Here is a 26,503-nt window from a genome sequence, read left to right as displayed (position 1 = left end):
CAATGGCCATGAGGGAGGGAATGTCAGAGGTAGTTGATGCGCTGTCAGTGGCCATGAGGGAGGGAATGTTGCAGGTCATTGAGACACCGTCAGGGCGCATGAGGGATGGCATGTTGGAGTTAGCTGCTGCAATAAGGGAACACGCCCAGACCTCGCGCCCATTGACAGAATCAACTCCCACTCCAATCTCCACACCAGCCTCTGAAAAGCCCAAAGCCGAGCCCTCCAACTTGCCGCCTGCCGCCGACGCCCACCCACCTCCCGCCTCAAGAGGTGTGCAGCACCCGAGATCTTAGAACGAATAAGCTTGGTACCAAGCTCAGAAACACTGTGCCACCACTTGTGGGCAGGGGTGGTGGAGAGTCCAAGACCTAGTGCAACAGGCGGTCTCAGAATAAGGCGGAGGAGAGATGGGTGCAGCCTTTCTTTGTTGTTATTATTATTGTTGTTACTGTTCTCAAATTAAAAGTTTTTTGTAAGTTATGTAAATTTACAAGTTTAAAAGTTTGTGAGTGATCTTAAAGTTTTTGAGTGATCTTAATGAGTGATCTTAAAGTTTGATACAAAAATAATTTTATTAAAGTTCAGTACAAAGAACTAATTGTTAAACTTTTGAATAAAATATATTTTACATTAAAACTGAATCATTTCCATTATTTGTTCCATTAACACAACATGGCATTACGGAACAGTTCCAAACAGTAAACATGATCCATGTGGAATAGTTGTCGCTGAGCCCTCAGGCATCAGTAAAGCGTTCACGCATGAGCTGCTGGCGCAAGGCTCGAACAATCGTTAAAGCGGCACGGCGGCCCGCCCTCCTCCGCCATCGTACTCTGGCCTCAGGCACCTGCATGGATTCCTCGTCCTCGTCGTCCATCGCCTGATTGTCATCTGTATCTTCTGCATCATTATCATCAGCCACTCTCACCGCAGGTGGATCTTCCACTACCAGGTGCTGCTGCCTCATGATGGCTAAGTTATGCAGCACACAATAGTGATCTGACTAACCATCTCAGGGGAGTACAGCAAGTAGCCTCTGGAATGGTCCAGGCATCGGAAACACTGTTTAAATATGCCAACGGTCGTCTCTATGATGCTGCGCGCGCAATGTGCGACATGTTATATTCACGGTCAGCTTCCATCCAGGTTACGGGTAGGGGCATCATGAGCCAGGTAGCGAGGCCGTACCCTTTGTCTCCCAGTAGCCAGTTCTGCCTTTCTGGCTGCTGCTGCTGAAACATGACAGATATAGAAACATAGAAACATAGAAAATAGGTGCAGGAGTAGGCCATTCGGCCCTTCTAGCCTGCACTGCCATTCAATGAGTTCATGGATGAACATGCAACTTCAGTACCCCATTCCTGCTTTCTCGCCATACCCCTTGATCCCCCTTGTAGTAAGGACTTCATCTAACTCCTTTTGAATATATTTCGTGAATTTGCCTCAACAACTTTCTGTGGTAGAGAATTCCACAGGTTCACCACTCTCTGGGTGAAGAAGTTTCTCCTCATCTCGGTCCTAAATGGCTTACCCCTTATCCTTAGACTGTGACCCCTGGTTCTGGACTTCCCCAACATTGGGAACATTCTTCCTGCATCTAACCTGTCTAAACCCATCAGAATTTTAAACGTTTCTATGAGGTCCCCTCTCATTCTTCTGAACTCCAGTGAATAAAAGCCCAGTTGATCCAGTCTTTCTTGATAGGTCAGTCCCGCCATCCCGGGAATCAGTCTGGTGAACCTTCGCTGCACTCCCTCAATAGCAAGAATGTCCTTCCTCAGGTTAGGAGACCAAAACTGTACACAATACTCCAGGTGTGGCCTCACCAAGGCCCTGTACAACTGTAGCAACACCTCCCTGCCCCTGTACTCAAATCCCCTCGTTATGAAGGCCAACATGCCATTTGCTTTCTTAACCGCCTGCTGTACCTGCATGCCAACCTTCAATGACTGATGTACCATGACACCCAGGTCTCGTTGCACCTCCCCTTTTCCTAATCTGTCACCATTCAGATAATAGTCTGTCTCTCTGTTTTTACCACCAAAGTGGATAACCTCACATTTATCCACATTATACTTCATCTGCCATGCATTTGCCCACTCACCTAACCTATCCAAGTCGCTCTGCAGCCTCATAGGATCCTCCTCACAGCTCACACTGCCACCCAACTTAGTGTCATCTGCAAATTTGGAGATACTACATTTAATCCCCTCGTCTAAATCATTAATGTACAGTGTAAACAGCTGGGGCCCCAGCACAGAACCTTGCGGTACCCCACTAGTCACTGCCTGCCATTCTGAAAAGTACCCATTTACTCCGACTCTTTGCTTCCTGTCTGACAACCAGTTCTCAATCCATGTCAGCACACTACCCCCAATCCCATGTGCTTTAACTTTGCACATTAATCTCTTGTGTGGGACCTTGTCGAAAGCCTTCTGAAAGTCCAAATATACCCCATCAACTGGTTCTCCCTTGTCCACTCTACTGGAAACATCCTCAAAAAATTCCAGAAGATTTGTCAAGCATGATTTCCCTTTCACAAATCCATGCTGACTTGGACCTATCGTGTCACCTCTTTCCAAATGCGCTGCTATGACATCCTTAACAATTGATTCCATCATTTTACCCACTACCGCTGTAGTCCAAGGCCAGGAGGCCAAAATTATCGGCGATTGACGCACAGCTACGGACTTACACAAAGCAGATCCTTCCGGTGCTAGGCAGCGCCACGGTAGTCATGACCCACAAAGATTCGGAGAACAGGTTGCCACTCTGGATTGTCCCAGGGGACGGTCCCGCACTACTGGGGAGGAGTTGGCTTGCTGTCATGAACTGGAAATGGAGCGATGTCAATGCAATTTCCTCTGTGGAGCGAGTATCATGATCACAGATCCTAAACTCATTATTTCAACCCGGCATCAGCACTTACATGGGGGCCAAGGTAGTGATTCACATAAACCCGGACGCCAGACCAGTACACCACAAGGCCAGAGCGGTGCCGTACGTGATGCGGGAAAAGAAAGAATGCGAATTGGACCGCCTGCTGAGGGAAGGCATCATCTCACCAGTCGAATTCAGTGACTGGGCGATCCTGATCATGCCGGTGCTCAAGGCGGATGGATCAGTCAGGATATGTGGTGATTCCAAGGCCACTATCAATTGGGTGTCACTCCAAGACCAGTACCTGCTACCGAGAGCGGAGGACCTCTTCGCGACGCTATCCGGTGCAAACTTTTTTCAAAATTGGACCTGACCTCAGCTTACATGACCCAGGAGATGGCGAGTGAGTCGAAGAAGCTGACCACCATCACGACACACAAGGGGTTGTTTGAGTACAACAGATGTCGGTTTGGGATTCGCTCGGCTGCCGCAATCTTCCAACTAAATATGGAAAGCCTCCTCAAATCGATTCCAGGGACGGTGGTTTTTCAGGACGACATCCTCATCACGGGTTACGATACTGAAGAACACCTCCACAACCTGGAGGAGGTGCTACGCAGACTGGACCGGGTAGGGCTGCGACTGAAAAAGGCGAAGTGTGCCTTCCTAGCTCCAGCGGTAGAATTCCTGGGAATGAGGGTAGCAGCTGAGGGATCAGCCCTACTGCGTCCAAGATGGAAACGATCCAGAGAGCACCCAGACCCCGTAACACGACGGAGCTGCGTTCGTTCCTGGGGCTCCTGAACTATTTTGGTAACTTTCTTCCCAAATTGAGCATGCTGCTGGAGCCGCTACATGTGCTCCTACACAAAGGTCGTGAATGGGTCTGGGGGGACAGCCAGGAAAGGGCTTTTAATAGAGCACGCAATTTGTTATGTTCCAACACTCTGTTAACACTATACGACCCATGTAAGAAACTTGTGTTAACGTGCGATACGTCATCCTATGGTGTCGGGTGTGTGTTGCAGCATGTCAATGTCAAGGGTCAGTTACAGCCAGTAGCTTATACCTCCAGGAGTTTGTCCCAGGCAGAAAGGGGTTACGGGATGGTAGAAAAGGAGGCGCTCGCATGTGTATATGCTGTAAAGAAAATGCACCAGTACCTGTTTGGCAGGAAATTTGAGCTGGAGACAGATCACAAACCCCTAACGTCCCTTTTGGCCGACAACAAGGCCATAAATGCAAACGCATCGGCCCGCATACAGAGGTGGGCACTTACGTTAGCCACCTATGACTATACAATTCGGCATAGACCGGGCACCGAAAACTGCGCCGATGCACTCAGCAGGCTCCCACTAGCCACCACTGAAGGGGCTACCGAGCATGCTGCTGAGATGGTCATGGCTGTTGAAGCTTACGGAAGTGAAGGCTCATCCGTGACAGCCCGTCAGATTAAAGTCTGGACAAATAGAGACCTGCTATTGTCTCTAGTCAAGAAATATGTCCTGAATGGGGACTGGGCATGCCCTGAGGAATTTAAACCATTTCACAGGCGCAGGGATGAACTCTCGATTCAGGCCGATTGCCTACTGTGGGGAAACTGCGTAGTCATGCCCCAGATGGGCAGAGAGGTGTTCATCAGAGAACTCCACAATGAGCACCCGGGCATTGTCATGATGAAGGCAATTGCCAGGTCACACGTTTGGTGGCCAGGGATAGACGCAGATCTGGAACTTTGTGTTCGCAGGTGCAACGCTTGTGCCCAGCTGGGCAATGCGCCCAGGGAAGCCCCCCTTAGACCCTGGCCATGGCCCGCCAAGCCTTGGTCACGCATCCATGTGGACTACGCAAATCCTTTCATGGAAAAATGTTTTTGGTTGTAGTAGACGCCTACTCCAAATGGATCGAGTGTGACATTTTAAATTCAAGCACATCCTCTGCCACGGTAGAAAGTCTACGGGCAATGTTCGCCGCCCACGGTCTTCTGGACGTCTTGGTCAGCGACAATGGCCCGTGCTTCACAAGCACTGAATTCCAGGACTTCATGGCAGGCAATGGAATTAACCATGTCAGAACGGCACCGTTCAAACCGGCCTCAAACGGCCAGGCAAAACGAGCAGTGCAGATAATCAAACAGGGGATGCTCAGAATCCAAGGGGGTTCCCTACAAAGATGCTTATCCCGCCTCCTGTTGGCCTATAGATCCAGACCACACTCGCTCACAGGGGTTACACCCGCAGAGCTGCTAATGAAAAGGATGCTCAAAACCCGGTTATCCCTTATACACCCCACCATGAAAGAAATTGTCGAGAGCAGGCGCCAGTCACAATATGACTACCATGACAGGAATGCGAGGGCGCAATGCATTGATGTAAATGATCCTGTTTTTGTCCTCAACTACGCTGCAAGGCCCAAATGGCTCACAGGCACTGTGGTTGCCAAAGAGGGAAATAGGATTCTAGTAGTTAAACTTACCAATGGACAAATCTGCCGCAAACATGTGGATCAAACAAAAAGGAGGTTCAGCAACCCCATAGAAGAAGCAGAGGGAGAACACGATGTAGAGTTCACTCCACCACAGGTGACCGAACACCGGAACCAAAGGGAGGAGAGCCCAGTCACTGTGGGCAGTCCGGACAGGCCTGAGGCACTGCAAACAGCAGACACTCAGGCCAGCGCCCAACAACCAGAGCCCAAACTCAGGCGCTCTACAAGAGAGTGTAAACCACCAGAGAGACTCAACCTGTGATCCCAATAAGACTTTGGGGGGGGAGGTGATGCCATGTAGTCAACCAGCATTGTAACCCATGTATAAGCTGACCTATGTTGTGCACTGTGAGAACAATGACCACTAGGTGGGAGACACTCCTAACCTGGGCCTTCAGGTACAAAAAGGGAAGCTCCACCCCCTTCATCACTTGGAGTGCTGAGGAATAAAGGACAGGTCACAGACTGACCTTCTCTCAAGCATGGGCCTCGTCTGCATTTATACTGTATAGTAAGGACCTATCAAATTGTCTCCTACATAGCACCGTGATGTGGAAGGCTCACAAAGGTATGGAATTGTCAGTATTGCTCCCATAGTTAAATTTAACCTCTGAAAGCAGCTCGAAATGACAGGAAAGCAGTCAGCACAGGCTCACAATTCTCTCTCTCCCCAAGGTCTGTATGGATGGATCACACCCAAGGTCTTGTGACTTCTCCTCTCCCCCCCCCCCTTAACTAATTGCTGTCTTGTGACTTCTCCTCATTCACGCCCCCTTAGCTAATTGCAATCACGTGACTTCTCCCCTTCTCTCTTCCCCCACCCTCCGCCCCCACTCACTGCATTCTTCAGAAGCTTTCCAATTAGCACCTCGCTTCCCGGCCTTAGTGCAGAAGGCTTCCGATCGGCACCTCGCTCCCCGGGCTCGAAGCCTTCCGATCGGCACCTCGCTCCCCGGGCTCGAAGCCTTCCGATCGGCACCTCGCTCCCCGAGCTCGAAGCCTTCCGATCGGCACCTCGCTCCCCGGGCTCGAAGCCTTCCGATCGGCACCTCGCTCCCCGGGCTCGAAGCCTTCCGATCGGCACCTCGCTCCCCGGGCTCGAAGCCTTCCGATCGGCACCTCGCTCCCCGGGCTCGAAGCCTTCCGATCGGCACCTCGCTCCCCGGGCTCGAAGCCTTCCAATCGGCACCTCGCTCCCCGGGCTCGAAGCCTTCCGATCGGCACCTCGCTCCCCGGGCTCGAAGCCTTCCAATCGGCACTTCGCTCTCTCTCCTACCCCGTCATGCTCCCCCTGCACGGCTTGTTTTCTAGCTGAGCCCTGAGCCTCGGTGTCCGGGCGCGGGGCCGATTCTACTGGCCAAAGCTACGACCCTCCAGCCCTGCTTCAAGACATTTGGTGGTGGCGTGTGAGTGAGTAAAAACATGAGAAAGCTTATGAAATCCAACAAACTTCCATTTACCACGTTGACAGGTAAAAAAATGTTGAACTTTATTATTGATTTTTACAGTGTTCTTGACTCTTCTCAAAAATGTTCGATTTAAAAACAATGGCGTCTTTCAGTGCCGATTTGTTAATGTGCACTGGTTTTCTTAAGTGCCCAGAAGGTTTTTCATGAGTGGTCAGATACGCCGACCTAGGAGGAAAAAATGTTGGCCAAACTGTGAAAAATTGAAAAAACCTGCGCAGACATGACGTAAAAAGAAACTGGCCTAGAAAAATCGTAACTAAGTCAGTTATGCCAGTGCAGATCACAGGGGGAAGCTGGGAAAAAAATAAATATGCCAAAAAAAAACGGCGTGCACAAAAAAAACGGTGCAAATGACCATGGAAAATTGACCCCATTCTTTCTATCTTCTATTTCCTTACATGAGCCCATTCATAAAAAGCAATTGACCAAGAAAGTTTAAGTTTAACATGGTAATGCTGTTTAGATAGGGCATGACCCATTAATGAACATTTTCTTCAATTTTTCATGTCCAGCTTTGATTTAAGCTTGCATGTAATTCTACCAAAACAATATTTTTTTCCATCATTTGTTTTATTTTTTTTCCCTAAAAATTTTATTATCTGATAATGACCACAATAACCAATAATATATATTTTGTATCTATACTGAAGAATAATTGCATAACCTCAGTGCCAGCCATGTCATGCTATACATCACTATGGGCCCAAGTTTCCTCATGATTTGCGCCTGATTTTTAGGAGCAACTGGTGGAGAACGGACGATCTTAGAAATCGCAATTCTCCACATTTTTTTTTCTGCAGTTCTAGTCAGGTAGAACAGTTCCACTTTGGAACAGAATTTTTTCTTCAAAAGGGGGTGTGTCCGGCCACTGACGCCTGATTTGAAAGTTTCCACAGTGAAAACGTACTCCAAACTAAAGTAGAATAGAGCAAGTGAAGATTTTTGTAGAACTGAAAAAACCTGTTCTACACATTAAAAAATCAGGCGCAGGTTACAAATTAGGCGTCCAGAACGAGGTGGGGGGCGAGGGGGGGGGGAAGGGAAGTCATTAAATTCTATAATAAATCCTTATTTATACTTCTACAAATATTATACAAATAAATCCAACCTGAATAAACATTTATAAGCAAAGAAAAGATTAAATAAACCATCTTCCTACCTGTGTGAAAGTGCTTCAGCCACGGAGAATGCTGCAGGCGTTCGTTCCCACGGGGGGTGGGGAAGGAAACAGCCGTTAGTTCCCGCGGAGCGGGAGGGAGGGAGGAGGAGACAGCCGTTCGTTCCCGCGGAGCGGGAGGGGGGGTGAGGAGGAGACAGCCGTTAGTTCCCGCGGAGCGGGAGGGAGGGATGAGGAGACAGCCGTTAGTTCCCGCGGAGCGGGAGGGAGGGAGGAGGAGACAGCCGTTAGTTCCCGCGGAGCGGGAGGGAGGGAGGAGGAGACAGCCGTTAGTTCCCGCGGAGCGGGAGGGAGGGAGGAGGAGACAGCCGTTAGTTCCCGCGGAGCGGGAGGGAGGGAGGAGGAGACAGCCGTTAGTTCCCGCGGAGCGGGAGGGAGGGAGGAGGAGACAGCCGTTAGTTCCCGCGGAGCGGGAGGGAGGGAGGAGGAGACAGCCGTTAGTTCCCGCGGAGCGGGAGGGAGGGAGGAGGAGACAGCCGTTAGTTCCCGCGGAGCGGGAGGGAGGGAGGAGGAGACAGCCGTTAGTTCCCGCGGAGCGGGAGGGAGGGAGGAGGAGACAGCCGTTAGTTCCCGCGGAGCGGGAGGAGGAGACAGCCGTTAGTTCCCGCGGAGCGGGAGGGAGGGAGGAGGAGACAGCCGTTAGTTCCCGCGGAGCGGGAGGGAGGGAGGAGGAGACAGCCGTTAGTTCCCGCGGAGCGGGAGGGAGGGAGGAGGAGACAGCCGTTAGTTCCCGCGGAGCGGGAGGGAGGGAGGAGGAGACAGCCGTTAGTTCCCGCGGAGCGGGAGGAGGAGACAGCCGTTAGTTCCCGCGGAGCGGGAGGGAGGGAGGAGGAGACAGCCGTTAGTTCCCGCGGAGCGGGAGGGAGGGAGGAGGAGACAGCCGTTAGTTCCCGCGGAGCGGGAGGGAGGGAGGAGGAGACAGCCGTTAGTTCCCGCGGAGCGGGAGGAGGAGACAGCCGTTAGTTCTCGCGGAGCGGGAGGGAGGGAGGAGGAGACAGCCGTTAGTTCCCGCGGAGCGGGAGGGAGGGAGGAGGAGACAGCCGTTAGTTCCCGCGGAGCGGGAGGGAGGGAGGAGGAGACAGCCGTTAGTTCTCGCGGAGCGGGAGGGAGGGAGGAGGAGACAGCCGTTAGTTCCCGCGGAGCGGGAGGGAGGGAGGAGGAGACAGCCGTTAGTTCCCGCGGAGCGGGAGGGAGGGAGGAGGAGACAGCCGTTAGTTCCCGCGGAGCGGGAGGGAGGGAGGAGGAGACAGCCGTTAGTTCTCGCGGAGCGGGAGGGAGGGAGGAGGAGACAGCCGTTAGTTCCCGCGGAGCGGGAGGGAGGGAGGAGGAGACAGCCGTTAGTTCCCGCGGAGCGGGAGGGAGGGAGGAGGAGACAGCCGTTAGTTCCCGCGGAGCGGGAGGGAGGGAGGAGGAGACAGCCGTTAGTTCCCGCGGAGCGGGAGGGAGGGAGGAGGAGACAGCCGTTCGTTCCCGCAGAGCGGGGGGGGGGAAGAAGACAGCCGTTCGTTCCCACGGAGCGAGGCGGGGGCAGGAGACAGTGAGAAGGCTGCAAGAAGCCTCAGTGCTGATCATGGAAGGGCAATGTGGTTTTATTAAAAAATGTTCAAAAATTTAACAGCTACAAAGAACTATAAAAATGGCCGAGTGCCAATGTTTCCTTCACACTGCGCGTGCGCAAACGCTCCAACGCGCACGCGCAGCGTTGCCGGCAGAAAAAAAACTAATTTAAATAGGACCCGCCCCCTCCCACTTACAAAATCGGCGCGAGTGTAGGCTCCGCCCCCCTGGCCGCTGCGCCAAACAGACAAGGAGCTGCAGGGCTCTCCAGAATCGCGAGTTTTTTTACCGGCGCCGTTTTAGGCGATCGAAAAACGGGCGCCCAGCTCGGAGGGGTGGCCGTTTTTTATCGTGTGGAAACTTGGGCCCTATCACTTTTATTACTCTTTCAGCTACCTCACTGCATAGAATGTTAATAGCTAAGAAAGACATTGGGCTAGATTTTCCATCATTTTTGCATGCATACCGCCCACTTAACATCCATTTTAACACTGAAATGAGGTATAATGCCCATATATCGGCCATTTAACCACAAAATGGAAAGTAACACCCATTTCTTGGTCATTTATCGGCAAGCATTACTTTCGGCATGTACATAACGGCGATTAAAAAAATAATTCCGCCCGCCCACTTTTTTTAGGCGGAAAGATCAGAATGGGCAAAACCAACGGCCATAATATCACTAGCGTTACTTTCGGCACGTAATTAATGCCGATATTTAATAATACCGTCCGACCACTGTTTTTTGTCTAAAGATCACATTTGCCGAAACTAACGGCAGAAATTCACCCAGCGTTACTTTCGGCACCTCGCACACATACCGCCGACAATATCGCTCGCTGAAAAAAACGCTGCGAAAAAGTTGCTCTCACCTGAACTAATCACAGCGATATGGTCGCTTCATTTAAAAGGCTGCTCTGCTTCAACTTCAGGAGAGTTTGGATGTACTCTGGAGGTCTTTTAAGGTGATGTGAACATCTGAACAAACATCTTACCATCCTGTGGACGAATGGAATTTACTTTAGATGTCTTAGTGGGGACATTTATTGTTTGTGAACAATCGGCGTAATACTGATAGTTACTGGAATGGGGCCTGTCATTTCACAGCCTATCTTGATGAGTATGCACATGCTGCAGACTAGAGATTGCAGAAGATATATTCGACAGCATTATGTGCCCAATATAAGACATGCCATACTGATGAGGAGGACCAGACCATACACCCCCTGCCCTTACAGGGAGAAGCAGTCTTACCTCAACTTGTCCGATAACCTCCTTGTGGAAGCGCAGGTGTTATCAGTGAGCTATGCCAGCTCATCAGGGGAGATGTGCAGCCTGCCAGCACCATCATCACCCTACTGTCCGTCGAGGTCAAGGCCACTGCGGCACTTTCGTTCTACGTGTCGGGTTCCTTTCAGGCCTCAGCTGGTGACATTTGCGCTTTATCTCAGCATGCCACACATTGCTGCATTAGACAGGTCACTGAAGCCCTTTACGCACACATGATGGACTTTATCAGCTTCCCCATGACCAGGGAGGCTCATAATAAGAAGACTTTAGGATTCTACCGAATTGCTAACTTCCCCAAGGTGCAGGGAGCAATAGACTGTACGCACATTGCGATGCGGGCACCTTTTCAGGATGCAGATGTTTTTAGGAACTGCAAGGGATTCCATTCCCTGAATGTGCAACTCGTTGTCGACCACCAGCAAATAATTATGGCAGTGAATGTAAAATTTCCGGGCAGCATCCATGATGCTCACATCCTGCGTGAGAGTGCTATATCTGACATGTTTACCAGTCCCCCACAAGGTCAATGCTGGATGCTTAGTGACAAAGGATATGGCCTCACCACCTGGCTGATGACCCCCCCTGCGTGACACCCACACCGAAGCCAAGAAGCGATATAATGAGAGCCACAGAGCCACTCGCAATATCGTCGAGAAAACCATTGGAGTGCTTAAGCAGCGCTTTAGATGCCTGGACCACTCAGGAGGAGAGCTCCAATTGAGCAGGTAGTTCAATTCGTGGTGGTGTTCTCAATACTGCACAACTTGGCTATCAGGAGGGGACAAGAATTGCCAGAAGGGACTGATGGTCCACCTCAGGAGAGAGAGGAAGAGGAGGACGAGGAGGTGGCACTGACCTCAGGCCAGACAATCAGGCTGACGATAAAACCATGCCCCTGCCCCCCTCTAGACCGCAGGAAAGGGCCTGTGGTGGCTACATAGCTGCAAGACTCTTATGTCAGCAGCTCATAAATGAGCGCTTTGCTTGAAAGAACATTGTTGTTATTTACAAAGCTGCAACACTGCTGGGTGTGCAGGTCATACATCAATGGTGTGCATCACCTCGGTGACAGTTAAAGCTTAAGTTGATCCAAGTTAAGTGTAATTATACCCTTTCATGTTAAGGAATCACCAGTGTGCAATCTGAGACAATGTGCAACAAGGTTATGTTAAATAAAAAAACATTTAATCCAACCATTTGTGTGAAATCATAATTATAACTGTAAAAAATACCCCACCCCACCCCCGCCCACCTCACAACAAACTTATCACATTTACATCATTCGATTGGTTACCATTTCCAGCAACACAGAATACAAATGCAAACCAGCAAGGTAGCCCCCTCGCACCTTCCCCCGACTCCGACCCTCCCATCAAAATAGCACCAACAACATAAAAATATGCCCACGACAACACCTGCAGCCGTGCACCTCACTTTCCTCCCACCCTGCCCCCCGCTTCTCCTCCCCACCTTTACCCCTTCTCCTCTTGATTCCAAGCCGCCTGGCTGAGGAGCTCTTCAGGCGCTGCTTCATTGGGGGGGAATGACGGCAGAACCGCTGCTTGGACGGATACAGAAGAGGACGGGCCCGAGGTGTGAATGTCCTCCGGGCCAGAAGCAAGATCTTCCTCCTGGCTCTCATGTGTCATTGGCAATGGGGATGCGGCACCTTGGGGTGCAGTGCCGTGCTCCGGGACCACTGGGAGGCCTCTGCCACCAGTGTTCCTGGCTATCAGCTCCAGGGCCTCCGCCATCTGCGGCACGTACTCCATCATGGTGGTGGACATGCTGGCCAGCTGGAGGGATATGCCCCCCATTATCTGTAGGATCTGCTGACCAATGTCAACACTCCTCCTGGACAAGTATACCATGTCCTCGCTCAGATCTGCCGCTCGTGGGGCAGACCTCTGCTTGGTCGGCGCCGTCCTAGAGACACCTGGGGTGCCCTGTGGCAAGGTGCTTGGGCCCAGTACCTCCACAGTGGATGTGGAAATGACCACAGGAGCACTAGATGTCATCGGTGTCGAATGGATTATGGAGGTTGGGGATGCAGGCTCCTCAAAGTCAACACTGTCATCCGTTGAGAAGGGACCCAGCAGATGCACGGGAGAGAATCGGTGCTCGTCAGCACCAGATGGAGGAGAGTCCGGCGAGTCCGTCCCTGTGCCCCCAGCTTCTGGGCTCAGTGTTCTTCCATGGGGCCACACTGCTGGCTGAGCTGCAAAACATAAATGGAGTTATTAGAGGAGAAGGGGATGCTACGGTCACAAGGTGATTCCAGCGTTACACACAACATATGCACGACAAAAGTACCACTGCTATCAAGATCATCACAGACATCACATTTCGTGACCATCACCAAATTCTGCATTGCAATGATTCTCATGAGGACATCATTATTTAGAGAAGAATTTTATGATTCATATAATGTTGGTCGGATATGAGTGGGTGTGGCATCTATTGACTTTACATCATGCAATGGTGTATACTTTACTCACGTGGCATCACATCAGGCTCTGCTACTGCTTGCGTGGCCGACCGGGGGTGGGTCCCCACTAGTGCCAGCATCCACTCCTCGATGTCGGTGAAGTCGATGATGACTGGTGGCCCCCCCCACCCGTTCTAGATTGGGTGATGTGTAATGAGAAAGGATTAACAATCTTGTTGTGCGAGGACCCTTGGGGAAGAGTGACCATAATATGATAGAACTCTTTATTAAGATGGAGAGTGACACAGTTAATTCAGAGACTAGGGTCCTGAACTTAGGGAAAGGTAACTTCGATGGTATGAGACGTGAATTGGCTAGAATAGACTGGCGAATGATACTTAAAGGGTTGACAGTGGATAAGCAATGGCAAACATTTAAAGATCACATGGATGAACTTCAACAATTGTACATCCCGATCTGGAGCAAAAATAAAACGGGGAAGGTGGCTCAACCGTGGCAAACAAGAGAAATTAAGGATAATGTTAAATCCAAGGAAGAGGCATATAAATTGGCCAGAAAAAGCAGCAAACCTGAGGACTGGGAGAAATTTAGAATTCAGCAGAGGAGGACAAAGGGTTTAACTAGAAGGGAGAAAAAAAAGAGTATGAGAGAAAGCTTGCTGGGAACATAAAAACTGACTGCAAAAGCTTCTATAGATATGTGAAGAGAAAAAGATTAGTGAAGACAAACGTAGATCCCTTGCAGTCAGAATCTGGTGAACTTATAATGGGGAACAAAGAAATGGCAGACCAATTGAACAAATACTTTGGTTCTGTCTTCACGAGGGAAGACACAAATAACCTTCCGGAAATATTAGGGGACTGAGGGTCTAGACAAAAGTAGGAACTGAAGGAAATCCTTATTGGTCAGGAAATTGTGTTCGGGAAATTGATGGGATTGAAGGCCGATAAATCCCCAGGGCCTGATAGTCTGCATCCCAGAGTACTTAAGGAAGTGGCCCTAGAAATAGTGGATACATTGGTGATCATTTTCCAGCAGTCTATCGACTCTGGATCAGTTCCTATGGACTGGAGGGTAGTTAATGTAACACCACTTTTTAAGAAAGGAGGGAGAGAGGAAACGGGGAATTTATAGACCGGTTAGCCTGACATCAGTAGTGGGGAAAATGTTGGAATCAATTATTAAAGATGAAACAGCAGCGCATTTGGAAAGCAGTGACAGGATCGGTCCAAGTCAGCATGGATTTACGAGAGGGAAATCATGCTTGACAAATCTAGAATTTTTTGAGGATGTAACTAGTAGAGTGGACAGGGGAAAACCAGTGGATGTGGTGTATTTGGACTTTCAAAAGACTTTTGACAAGGTCCCACACAAGAGATTGGTGTGCAAAATGAAAGCACATGGTATTGGGGGTAATGTATTGACGTGGATAGAGAACTAGTTGGCAGACAGGAAGCAGAGAGTCGGGATAATCGGGTTCTTTTCAGAATATTGGTTCTGGTCCTGCTCAGGTGCAGACCGTCCGGTTTGTACTGGTCCCACCTCCCCCAGAACCGGTTCCAATGTCCCAGGAATTTGGACTAAGCAAACACACATCAGTTCCTGAAAACACACAAAGCTATACTGAAATTCTGTAAAAAGAGAGGAATTTAACTTGTGCTGGTTTCCGCTGCAGGATTGGCAGTGTGATGACAACATGTGCGCGCAAACATTGGCAGGAGACCCAATTCATATTGGGTCTTGGGCTTCATTTGCATTGAATCAGCGAGCTATGGATACCAGTTGGGCATCCTGGTGCAGCTCACCGGTCAGGGCCTCAGGAAGTTTGGCCAGTTACGATCCAGATCCAGTCCATAGGTGGAACCTAGAGTGGCAGAGGCAGGCACAATAGAGTGGGCGATCCCGGGCATGCAGTGGCCCACAGCATTCCTGCTCCTCCTGACTGCATAAATATGAAAGTCCCAGGAGCCCCTTTAAGGATCACAAGTTAAGCCACTCAAGACCCAGAATAACTGGATGGAGCATACACAAGCATGCTTTGTCCATTAGCTGACCAATTTTGATCGGGTTCCCAAACCCACATTCAGGGTTAGATTTTAGACTTTTGTGCAGAACGCCCAAAAATGGGCGTTATTTCCGGTGTGGGTGGTAAAAATGGGTTTTTAGATTGCTGGCTTCTCGCCCATTCTCAAAGCACCTCGTCTCCATTTTTGAAATTGGGCGTTACCGCGAGCGATATTAAATGGGCGGTAGCGTTAAATCTCTCTGACCTTCTGCCGTAAAATGTCGGCGTCCTTAGCAACGGCATGGCAATGCTCGATTCCCGCGATTCAGGAGGTGAAGGGTCATCATGACATGCGCAGAAGAGGAGACAGAGAGAGAGGAAGCTGAGAGCGACTGAAGACGTGGGTGGGTGTGGTGTGGCTGCTTTGGGAGGAGGAAGGGAGAGTTTAGAGCTTCCGAGCAAATAGGGGAACAATAATTAGCTGTTATCAGCCAGATATTTGCCTGAATTTGGCCTATAATGGAGGGAGAGGAGGAGGCATCACAGCACGCTGTGGTGACTGACACTGGCGAGAGCAGTAAGCTGGGAGAGGAGCACATTGGAGGGCGCAAAAGAACGAAGAGGTTCTCGGAGGAGGCAAATGCCTCCCTCCTGTAAGAGATCGACTTACGCTGGGGTGATTTGACACAGGGAGGGTGTGGGAAGCCCATCCCAAAAGCCTACCAGAAGTTATGGGCAGAGATAGAGATGGTCTCGTCAGTGACCAATGAGGTGCGTGAGGGCAACCAATGCCACAAACGATGGAACAACCTTATGAGATCCGCAAGAGTAAGTATTACATTTATTTACATGTACTTATGTTTTTATATAATTTGATTTGTAATAGTCATGAGTCACTATCAGCAGATGTGAGGTCTTTCACTTTTACCGGGAATGTTGTAGTCAAAGCCTACGGTCACGGTGCACGTCTTTAGGAAAAGAATGATAATTATCACAATAATCATGATTACTTCTGTCGGTTATGTGCTATCAGTCTCTGTGACAGTATCACGCAATGTTCTCATGCCATGTCGTCCTGTCACCTTTTATAGAAGAAGCTATCGACGATGAGGTCCGTGCAGAGGCGAACGGGTGGGGGGCCACCAGTTCCCAGCTGTTAAACTCATAATAAATGGTGAGACTGAGTCTGAGATCCCTTGGGACTCCAACAGGTGGGTCCTCTGGTGGACAGGTGTAATGCAAGTTAGAAAGGGTTAAATACATAACATCACTCCCCCGTGAAGTCAACAATACACTTATTTACAAGGTGAGACGATCTGGGGCTTTGCGCTCCCTTGTTGATCGTCTCAATACAAGTGCTGGTGTGGGTGGGTTGGTCAGTTCTTCACTGGGCTGTTGAGTAGCCAGTCTTGCCGGGCTGCTGGGGATGATGAGTTCAAGTTCGTGGTTAACTATGATGTCAGTTGCCACTTGTGTGTGTGTTAGAAGGTCAAAGTTGGTGGTGTCCTCTTCGGGTTGTTCGTAACTGTTGGTGAACCGCAATTTGATTTGGTCCAAATGTTTTCTGTGCGTTTGTCCATTGGTCAGTTTGACCTGAAACACCCTACTCCCCTCTTTTCCATGACCATGCCAGCAAGCCATTTGGGACCATGTCCATAATTGAGCACAAACACGGGATCATTGATCTCAATATCGCGTGACAAATTTGTGCGGTCATGGTACACACTTTGTTGATGCCGCTTGCCCTCCACGTGATCATGGAGATCAGGGTGGACAAGAGAGAGCCTTGTTTTAAGCGTCCTTTTCATGAGCAGCTCAGCTGGGGGAACCCCGGTGATTTAAGTGGGGTATGGTGCAGTAGCTGAGCAGCACTGAGGACAACCGGGTCTGCAGGGAGCCTTCCGACACACATTTCAAGCTTTGCTTGATGGTCTGAACTGCCCGTTCTGCCTGGCCATTGGATGCGGGCTTGAACAGGGCAGATGTGACATGTTTGATCCCATTGCGGGTCATGAATTCCTTGAATTCAGCACTGGTGAAGCATGGCCCATTGTCGCTGACTAGGACATCAGGCAAGCTGTGCATGGCAAACATGGCTCGTAGGCTTTCAGTGGTGGCCGTGGATGTGCTTACAGACATTATTGTACATTCAATCCATTTTGAGTAAGCATCCAAGACAACCAAAAACATTTTGCCTAGGAATGGGCCCGCATAGTCTGCATGGATCCTCGACCACGGTTTTGATGGCCATGACCACAAACTTAGCGGTGCCTCTCTGGGTGCGTTGCTCAACTGAGAGCAAGTGTTGCACTGGCGCACGCATGACTCTAAATCTAAGTCAATGCCAGGCCACCACACATGAGATCTGGCTATGGCTTTCATCATTACGATGTCTGGGTGGGTGCTGTGCAGTTCGCAAATAAATGTGTCTCTGCCTTTCTTGGGCAAGACCACGTGATTGTCCCACAAAAGACAGACCGCCTGCACGGACAACTTGTCTTTGCGTCTGTGGAATGGCTTAATCGCCTCCTGCATCTCCACTGGGACACTGGATCAGCTCCCATGGAGGACACAGTTTTTTACCAAGGACAGTAAAGGATCCTGGCTGGTCCAGCTCCTGATCTGGCAGGCCATAACAGGGGACTTCTCGTTCTCAAATGCTTCCATGACCATGAGCAAGTCCACTGGCTGTGCCATTTCCACCCCGGTGGTGGGCAATGGTAGCCGACTGAGAGAATCTGCGCAGTTCTCTGTGCCCGGTCTGTGGCGGATTACATAGTTGTATGCCAACAGCGTGACCGTCCATCTTTGGATGCGGGCAGAGGCATTGGTATTAATCCTTTTGCTCTCAGAGAACAGTGATATGAGCGGCTTGTGGTCAGTTTCAAGCTCGAACTTGAGGCCAAATAAGTACTGATGCATTTTTTTTACCCCGTAAACGCATGCCAGAGCCTCTTTTTCAACCATGCTGTAGGCCCTTTCGGCCTTGGACAAACTCCTGGATGCATACGCAACCGGTTGGAAAATCCCTGAATCATTAGCCTGTTGTAACACACACCCGACCCCGTATGACGACGCATTGCAAGCTAATACTAATCGTTTACATGGATTATACAGGACAAGCAGTTTGTTAGAGCACAATAAATTTCTGGCTTTCTTAAAGGCAGCCTCTTGTGAATTCCCCCATACCCAGTCGTCTCTCTTGCGCAGTAGCGCATGTAGGGGTTCTAGCAGGGTGCTTAACCCAGGTAGGAAATTATCAAAATAGTTAAGGAGTCCCAGGAATGACCGCAGCTCTGTCACGTTCTGTGGTCGCGGCGCATTCTTGATGGCCTCCATCTTGGCATCGGTGGGTCTGATGCCGTCTGCTGCGATTCTCCTTCCTAAGAATTTGACGTCCTGTGCCAGGAAAACACACTTCGAGCATTTCAACCTGAACCCCACACGATCCAACTGACTAAGAACCTCCTCCAGATTCTTCAAGTGCTTCATGGTGTCCTGACCTGTAACCAATATGTTGTCCTTGAAGACCACTGTGCAAGGAACCGACTTTAGCAGGCTCTCCATGTTCCACTGGAAGATCGCCGTGGCTGACCGAATCCCGAATGGGCACCGGGTGAACAGACCTTTGTGTGTGTTGATGCAGGTGAGGCCTTTCGACGACTCCTCCAGCTCCTGCGTAATGTAGGCCGAGGTCAGGTCCAGCTTAGTGAACGTCTTCCCTCTAGCCAGGGGTTGCAAATAGGTCATCTGCCTTGGGTAGCGGGTACTGGTCCTCCAGCGAAAAACGGTTAATGGTTACTTTATAGTCCCCACAAATCTAACCGCACCGTTGAGTACCGGGACAATTGGACTGGCCCAGTCATTGAATTCCACCGGTGCGATGATGCCTTCACGTTGCAGCCTGTCCAGCTCAATTTCCACTTTTTCACGCATCATGTATGGTACTGCCCGAGCCTTGTGGTGGATGGATCACGTACCTGGAATCAAATGGATCTGCACTTTCGCCCCCGAGAAGCTTCCAATGCCTGGCTCGAATAGCGATGGGAACTTGCTTAGAACCTGGGTACATGAGGCGTCGTCGATGGATGAAAGCACTCGGATATCCTCCCAGTTCCAGCGGATTTTCCCCAGCCAGCTTCTGCCAAACTACGTGGGGCCATCCCCTGGCACAATCCACAGGGGGAATTCGTGTACTGCTCCATCATAGGAAACTTTGACTTCTGCACTGCCAATTACAGGGATTAGTTCCTTGGTGTAAGTCCTTAGTTTAGTGTGAATGGGGCTGAGCTTGGGCCTGTGTGCCTTCTTTCCCCACAGTCTGTCAAAGGCCTTTTTACTCATTATGGACCTACTTGCCCCCATGTCCAGCTCCATAGATACTGGAATGCCGTTCAGTTCAACTTTCAACATTATTGGTGGGCAGTTCGTAGTGAACGTGTGTACTCTGTACACTTCTGCCTCCTCCGTACGAGTTTCCAACTCAGTCTGATCCACTGTGGATCAATCTTCCTCTGCAACGTGGTGGTTTGCACGATTTGCAGATCGGCTGCACATTCGTTGGAGGTGTCCCATTGTTCTGCAACCATTGCACTCATTGTGCTTAAAGCGGCATTGATGAGGCCAATGATCACCTCCACAACGCCAACAGGGTGTTAACTGCCTCGCATTAACAGATGATGGCGGACTCTGGGTTAATTGAGGTTGGGCCACAGCAGCTGGCGTGTACGTTCTGCCATGTACATTTCTGCTCAAAACCGACGTTACTTTATACACAGTGCTGACCGAAACTTCTTTGTTCTGCGAAATCTGTTTGGTGTTGTCGCTGGTGGACATAAATGCCTGGGCTATCGTTATGGCTTTACTCAGATTCGGAGTTTCTACAGTCAACAGTTTGCGAAGGATTGTCTCATGTCCGATGCCCAGTACAAAAAAGTCTTTGAGCATTTGTTCTAGGAATCCCTCAAACTCACAATGTCCTGTGAGGCGCCTTAGTTTGGCGATGTAGCTCGCCACTTCCTGGCCCTCCGATCGTTAACACGTGTAGAACCGATATCTCACCATCAAAACGCTTTCCTTAGGATTTAGGTGCTCCCGGACCAGCGTACACAATTCTTCGTAGGATTTCTCTGTTGGTTTTGCCGGGGTCAGGAGATTCTTCATGAGGCCATAGGTTGTTGTACCCACACACAGTTAAGAGGATCGCCCTTCGTTTGGTGGCGTTCTCATCCCCTTCCAGCTCGTTGGCCACAAAGTATTGGTCGAGTCTCTCCACAAAGGCCTCCCAATCGTCCCCTTCTGAGAACTTCTCCAGGATGCTGACTGTTCTTTGCATTTTCGCACAGTTGTTCATTACCTCGTTGCCAATTGTTACACTCATAATAAATGGTGAGACTGAGTACTGTGTGTAATGAACAAGTGTGACTTTAGCTCCTTTATTAAGGTTCCAGAGTGCCGGTACCTCCTGGGTGGCCTGCTTATATACTGTGCTCCCAAGGGATCCCTTGGGACTCCCAACAAGTGGGCCCTCTGGTGGTCAGGTGTAATGAAAGTTACAAAGGGTTAAATACATAACACCAGCGACATCACTGACATGGAGGAGCGGGTGCTCACACTCGTGGGGAAGCACACCCGGATAGCCACGCAAGCATCTGCAGACCCTGAAGTGAAGCGATGTGAGTAAAGTTTACACCATTGCGTGATGTAAAGTCAATAAATGCCACACCCACTCCTATCCGAACAATATTATATGATTGTTGAATCATAAAATTCTTCTCTAAATAATGATGTTCTCATGAGAATAATTGCAATGCAGAATTTGGTGACGGTCATGAAATGTGATGTCTGTGATGATCTTGATAATGGTGATGCTTTTGTCGTGCATATGCTGTGTGTAGCGCTGGAATCACCTTGTGACCCAAGCACCCCTTTCTCCTCTAATAAACTCATTTGTATTTTGCAGCTCAGCCAGCAGCATGGTCCCAGGCAAGACCACAGAGGCCAGAAGGTGGGGCCGGACTCGGCGGACGATCCTACATCCGGTGCTGAGGAGGTCCGATTCTCGCCCGTCAATCCGTTGGGTCTGTTCTCTACGGATGAGAGCGCCGACTTCGAGGAACCTGCATCGCCGCGCTCCAGAAACCATTCCACCCCAAGGCTCCTCCGGCCATTCCCGCCTCCACTCTGGAGGTACTGGCCCCAAGCACCCCATTTGTCCCCAGGACAGCGCCGACCCCGCGGAGGTTTTGTGGATGTGGCAGGTCTGGTCCACGAGCGCCACATGAGAGCGAAGAGATGGTACAGTTGTCCAGGAGGACTGTAGGCATTGGTGACCAGCTCCTCGAAGCTTTGGGGAGCATATCCCGATGGTCACCATGACTGAGTACATTCCGCGGATGGCACAGGCCTCCCAATAGTCGTGGAACACAGCACTCTTCCCCCACTCCCGTACCTGTGCAACCACCACCTCTGCCTTCATCCCCTCCAATGTGGCACCGCCTGAGGATCTCTTCGGCCAGGCGGCGTGGAGTGAGGAGGGGAAGGGGTAAAGGTGGGGAGAAGAAGGAGAGGGGGGAAGGAAAGTGAGGTGCAGGTTCACAGGTGATGGCTGTGTTATATCTCCATCTGGGTGTATGCAATTTGTTGTAATGTATGGGGGGAGGGGACCACCCTCCTGTTTACATTTGTATTCTGTGTTGTTGGACATGTTGAACATTTGATTGATGTCAATGCTGGAAAAAGTGGGTGTGGCCGGGGTTGGGTGATACTTATGATTTCAGACCAATGTTGGTATAAAATTTTGTTTATTGAACATAACCTTGTTGCGCATTGTCTCAGATAGCTGGACCATTACACACTGGTGATTCCTTAACATGAAAGGGTTAAATAAAACAACTTCAATCAATGTAAACTTTAACTGGCACCAAGGTGATGGGCACCATTGATATCTGAGCTGCACACACACAGCAGTGTGTCAGCGTTGTCACTCACAGCAATGTTCTTTCAGGGAAATCGTTCAGATATCAGCTCCTCACGTAAGAGTCTTACAGCCATGTAGTCACCACGGGCCCTTTCCTGCAGTCTGGAGGGGTTCGTGGGCATGGTTGCATAGCAAGCCTGATTGTCTGGCCCGAGGTCAGCGTCCAGCCCCCGGTCGTCCTCTTGCCTGAGGTGGAGCATCAGTCCATTCTGGCAATTCTTGTCCCCTCCTGATAGTCAGGTTGTGCAGCATGGAGCACACGACCACGAATTTAGTTACTTGCTCAGGGTTGTATTGTAGCTCCCCTCCTGAGTGATCCAGACATCTGAAGCGCTGCTTAAGCATAGTTATTGTTTTCTGGACCACATTGCGTGTGTCCCTGTGGCTCTGGTTGTATTGCTTCTCAGCCTCGGTGTGGGTGTCACGCAGAGGGGTCATCAGCCAGGTGGCTAGGCCATATCGGTTATCACCAAGCATCCAGCATTGTCCTTGTGGCTGGCTCTTAAAGATGTCAGAGACAGCGCTCTCATGCAGGATGTGAGCCTCATCGAAGCTGCCTGGGCATTTGGCATTCACTGCCATTATGATCTGATTGTGGTCGACAACTAGTTGGACCTTCAGGGAGTGAAATCCTTTTCTGTTACGAAAAAGCTCTAGGTCCTGAGAAGATGCCCGCATGGCGATGTGAGTGCACTGTATTGCTCCCTGCACCCTGGGGAACTTAGTAATGTGGTAGAATGCTCCAGCCCTGTCAGTCTGAGCCTCCGTGGTCATGGGGAAGCTAATAAAGTCCATCCTTTGCACCTACAGGGCCTCCGTGACCTGTCTAATGCAGCGATGGGTGGCATGGTGAGACAGAGGGGAAATCACGACTGCGAAGGCCCGAAAGGAACCGGACGCTTAGAAAGATTGTGCCGCGGTGACCTTGACCTCGACCGACACTGATATCTTGATGGCAGGCTGCATATGTGACCTGATGAGCTCACATATTTCATTGATCACCACCTTGTGGAAACGCAGTCTTCGAAGACAGGTATGGTCGGACACGTTGAGGTAAGACCTCTTTTCCCTGTACGTGTATAGTCTGCACTCCCTCCTCATTATTGCGCATCTTAAATTGGGCACATAATGATGTGCATCACACATTGAGCCATCTGCACTCTACAGCATCTGCGTATTAATCAAATCGATGCAGGCTGAGAAATGGCTGACCCCATTGCAAAGAAAGTATAATAGCGATTGATTAGAAGCAATAATTTCCTCACTAAAATACACCTAGAGCAAACCCGCAATAGTCTGAAAATATATCTGTTGAGATGGTCACTTCACCTGAGAAGAACTCCAGAGTCAATCCAAACTCCCCCGAAGTTGAAGCAGCCTTTTGAATGAAGCGAGCTGCGATTTTAAAAATGGCAGCCACATCGCTGGGATTAGTTCAGAACAGTTCCACTTTTTCCGGACGTTTTTTTGGGCGAGCGATATTTTGGGTGATATCTATGCGAGGTGGTGAAAGTGACGCTGGGTGATCTCCTGGGCGTTAGTTTCAGCAAATATGATCTTTATGACACAAAAAAATGGACAAGCGGTATTATTGAATCTCCGTGTTAATTCCGTGCGGAAACTAACGCTGGGCGATATTATGACCGTTGGTTTCGCCCATTCTGATGATTCCGCCCAAAAAAGGTGGTCAGGCGGTATTATTTTTTCCCAGCGTTATGCACATGGGGAAAATAACGCTCGCCGATAAATTTCTGAAAAATGGGCGTCAGTTTCCATTTTGTGGCTAAATGGGCGATATCTGGGCGTTGTACGTCATTTCAGCGGTAAAATGGATGTTAAGTGGGAATTAAGCATGCAAAAAAATTGGAAAATCTAGCCCTAGGACCCTGACTTGCACAGCTCGAAGGCACTGCCTTCCAATCTTTGGACAGTTTATCTTTATGGTACACTAAAATGTGACAAAAATAATCAAAACTTACCAGATGAGGTATGTGATCGTTGTGACATACACAGCTTGTTCTCTGAACTGTACACTTCACAATATTCCACAACATATGCAGTTTGAAATGACATGTTAAACCCCAATATAAGTGCAAAAGAGTACAGTAAAGGAGAATTTAAGCACAAGAACATAAGAATTAGGAGCAGGAGTAGGCTATACAGCCTGCTCCGCCATTCAGTAAGATCATGGCTTATCTTCGACCTCAACTCGACATATCCCTTAATTCCTCTGGTGCCCAAAAATCTATCTATCTCAACCTTGAATATACTCAATTACAACACTTTGGGGCAGAGAATTCCAAAGATTCACAACCCTCTGAGTGAAGAAATTCCTCTCATCTCAGTCTTAAATGCCCAACCTCTTATCCAGAGACTATGCCTAGTTCTAGACTCCTCAGCCAGGGGAAACAATCTCTTAACATCTACCCCGTCAATCCCCCCCAGAATCTTACTTGTTCAATGAAATCACCTCTGATTCTTCTAAACTCCTGAGAGTATAGGCACAATTTACTCAATCTCTCCTCATAGGACAACCCTCTCATCCCAGGGATCAATCTAGTGAACCTTTCTTGCTCTGCCTCTAAAGCAAATATATCCTTTCTTAAATAAGGAGACCAAAATTGTGCACAGTACTCCAGGTGTGGTCTCACCAAAGCCCTGTACAATTGGAGCAAGACCTCCTTGCTCTTGTACTCCAACACTCTAGCCATAAAGGCCAACATGCCATTTGCCTTCCTAATTGCTTGCTGTACCTGCATGCTAACTCTCTGTGTTTCTTGTATGAGGCCACCTAAATCTCTCTGAACACCAACATTTAATAGTTTCTCATTATTTAAAAAATATTCTGGTTTTGTATTATTCCTACCTAAGTAAATGACCTCACATTTCCCCATATTATATTTCACCTGCCAGCTTACTGCCCACTCACTTGACCTGTTTATATCCCTTTGCAGGCTGTTTACGTCCTCCTCTCATCTTAGTTTCCCACGTAGTTTCGTATCATCAGTAAACTTGGATATATTGCACTTGGTCCCTTCATCTAAGTCATTACGATAGATTGTAAGTAGTTGAGGCCAAAGTACTGATCCTTGAGGCAGCCCACTAGTAACAGCCTGTCAATCTGAAAATATAAACATAGAAAACAGGCCCTTCGAGCCTGCACCGCCATTCAATAAGATCATGGCTGATCATTCCCTCAGTACCCCTTTCCTGCTTTCTCACCATACCCCTTGATCTCTTTAGCCGTAAGGGCCATATCTAACTCCCTCTTGAATATATCCAATGAACTGGCACCGACAACTCTCTGCAGTAGGGAATTCCACAGGCTAACAACTCTCTGAGTGAAGAAGTTTCTCCTTATCTCAGTCCTAAATGGCCTACCCCTTATCCTAAGACTATGTCCCCTGGTTCTGGACTTCCCCAACATCGGGAACATTCTTCCCACATCTAACCTGTCCAGTCCTGTCAGAATCTTATACGTTTCTATGAGATCCCCTCTCATCCTTCTAAACTCTAGTGAATAAAGGCCCAATTGATCCAGTCTCTCCTCATATGTCAGTTCAGCCATCCCTGGAATCAGTCTGGTGAACCTTCACTGCACTCCCTCAATAGCAAGAACGTCCTTCCTGAGATTGGGAGACCAAAACTGAACACAATATTCCAAGTGAGGCCTCACCAAGGCCCTGTACAACTGCAGTAAGACCTCCCTGCTCCTATACTCAAATTCCCTATCATTTGCCTTCTTCACCGCCTGCTGTACCTGCATGCCAACTTTCAGTGACTGATGAACCATGACACTCAGGTCTCGTTGCACCTCCCCTTTTCCTAATCTGCCACCATTCAGATAATATTCTGCCTTCATGTTTTTGTCCCCAAAATGGATAACCTCACATTTATCCACATTATACTGCATCTGCCATGCATTTGCCCACTCACCTAACCTGTCCAAGTCACCCTGCAGTCTTTTAGCATCCTCCTCACAGCTCACACCGCCACCCAATTTAGTGTCATCTGCAAACTTGGAGATATTACACTGAATTCCTTCATCTATATCGTTAATGTATATTGTAAATAGCTGGGGTCCCAGCACTGAGCCCTGCGGCACCCCACTAGTCATTGCCTGCCTTTCTGAAAAGGACCCGTTTATCCCGACTCTCTGCTTCCTGTCTGCCAACCAATTCTCTATCCATGTCAGTACATTATCCCC

The 26,503-nt window shown here is 49.5% G+C and overlaps 1 protein-coding gene across 2 annotated transcripts in view; it reads left to right on the top strand.

Moving 5' to 3' along the window:
- Positions 1 to 23,162: 23,162 nt before the first annotated feature.
- LOC139232910 (sodium-dependent phosphate transport protein 2B-like) overlaps positions 23,163 to 26,503 on the top strand; it is a 203,439-nt gene continuing 200,098 nt past the window's right edge. For both annotated transcript variants that reach the window (XM_070863407.1, XM_070863412.1), the window contains exon 1: positions 23,163 to 23,329. In XM_070863407.1, coding sequence (XP_070719508.1) covers positions 23,249 to 23,329 — 81 coding nt within the window. In that variant the 5' untranslated portion in view covers positions 23,163 to 23,248. The remainder of the gene's footprint in view (positions 23,330 to 26,503) is intronic.

This window comes from Pristiophorus japonicus, chromosome 2 (assembly GCF_044704955.1).
Source record: "Pristiophorus japonicus isolate sPriJap1 chromosome 2, sPriJap1.hap1, whole genome shotgun sequence".
Taxonomy (NCBI): Eukaryota; Metazoa; Chordata; class Chondrichthyes; family Pristiophoridae; genus Pristiophorus; species Pristiophorus japonicus.
The sequence above is the reverse complement of the archived record's forward strand: the minus strand, read 5'-3'. Positions and strand labels throughout refer to the sequence as shown.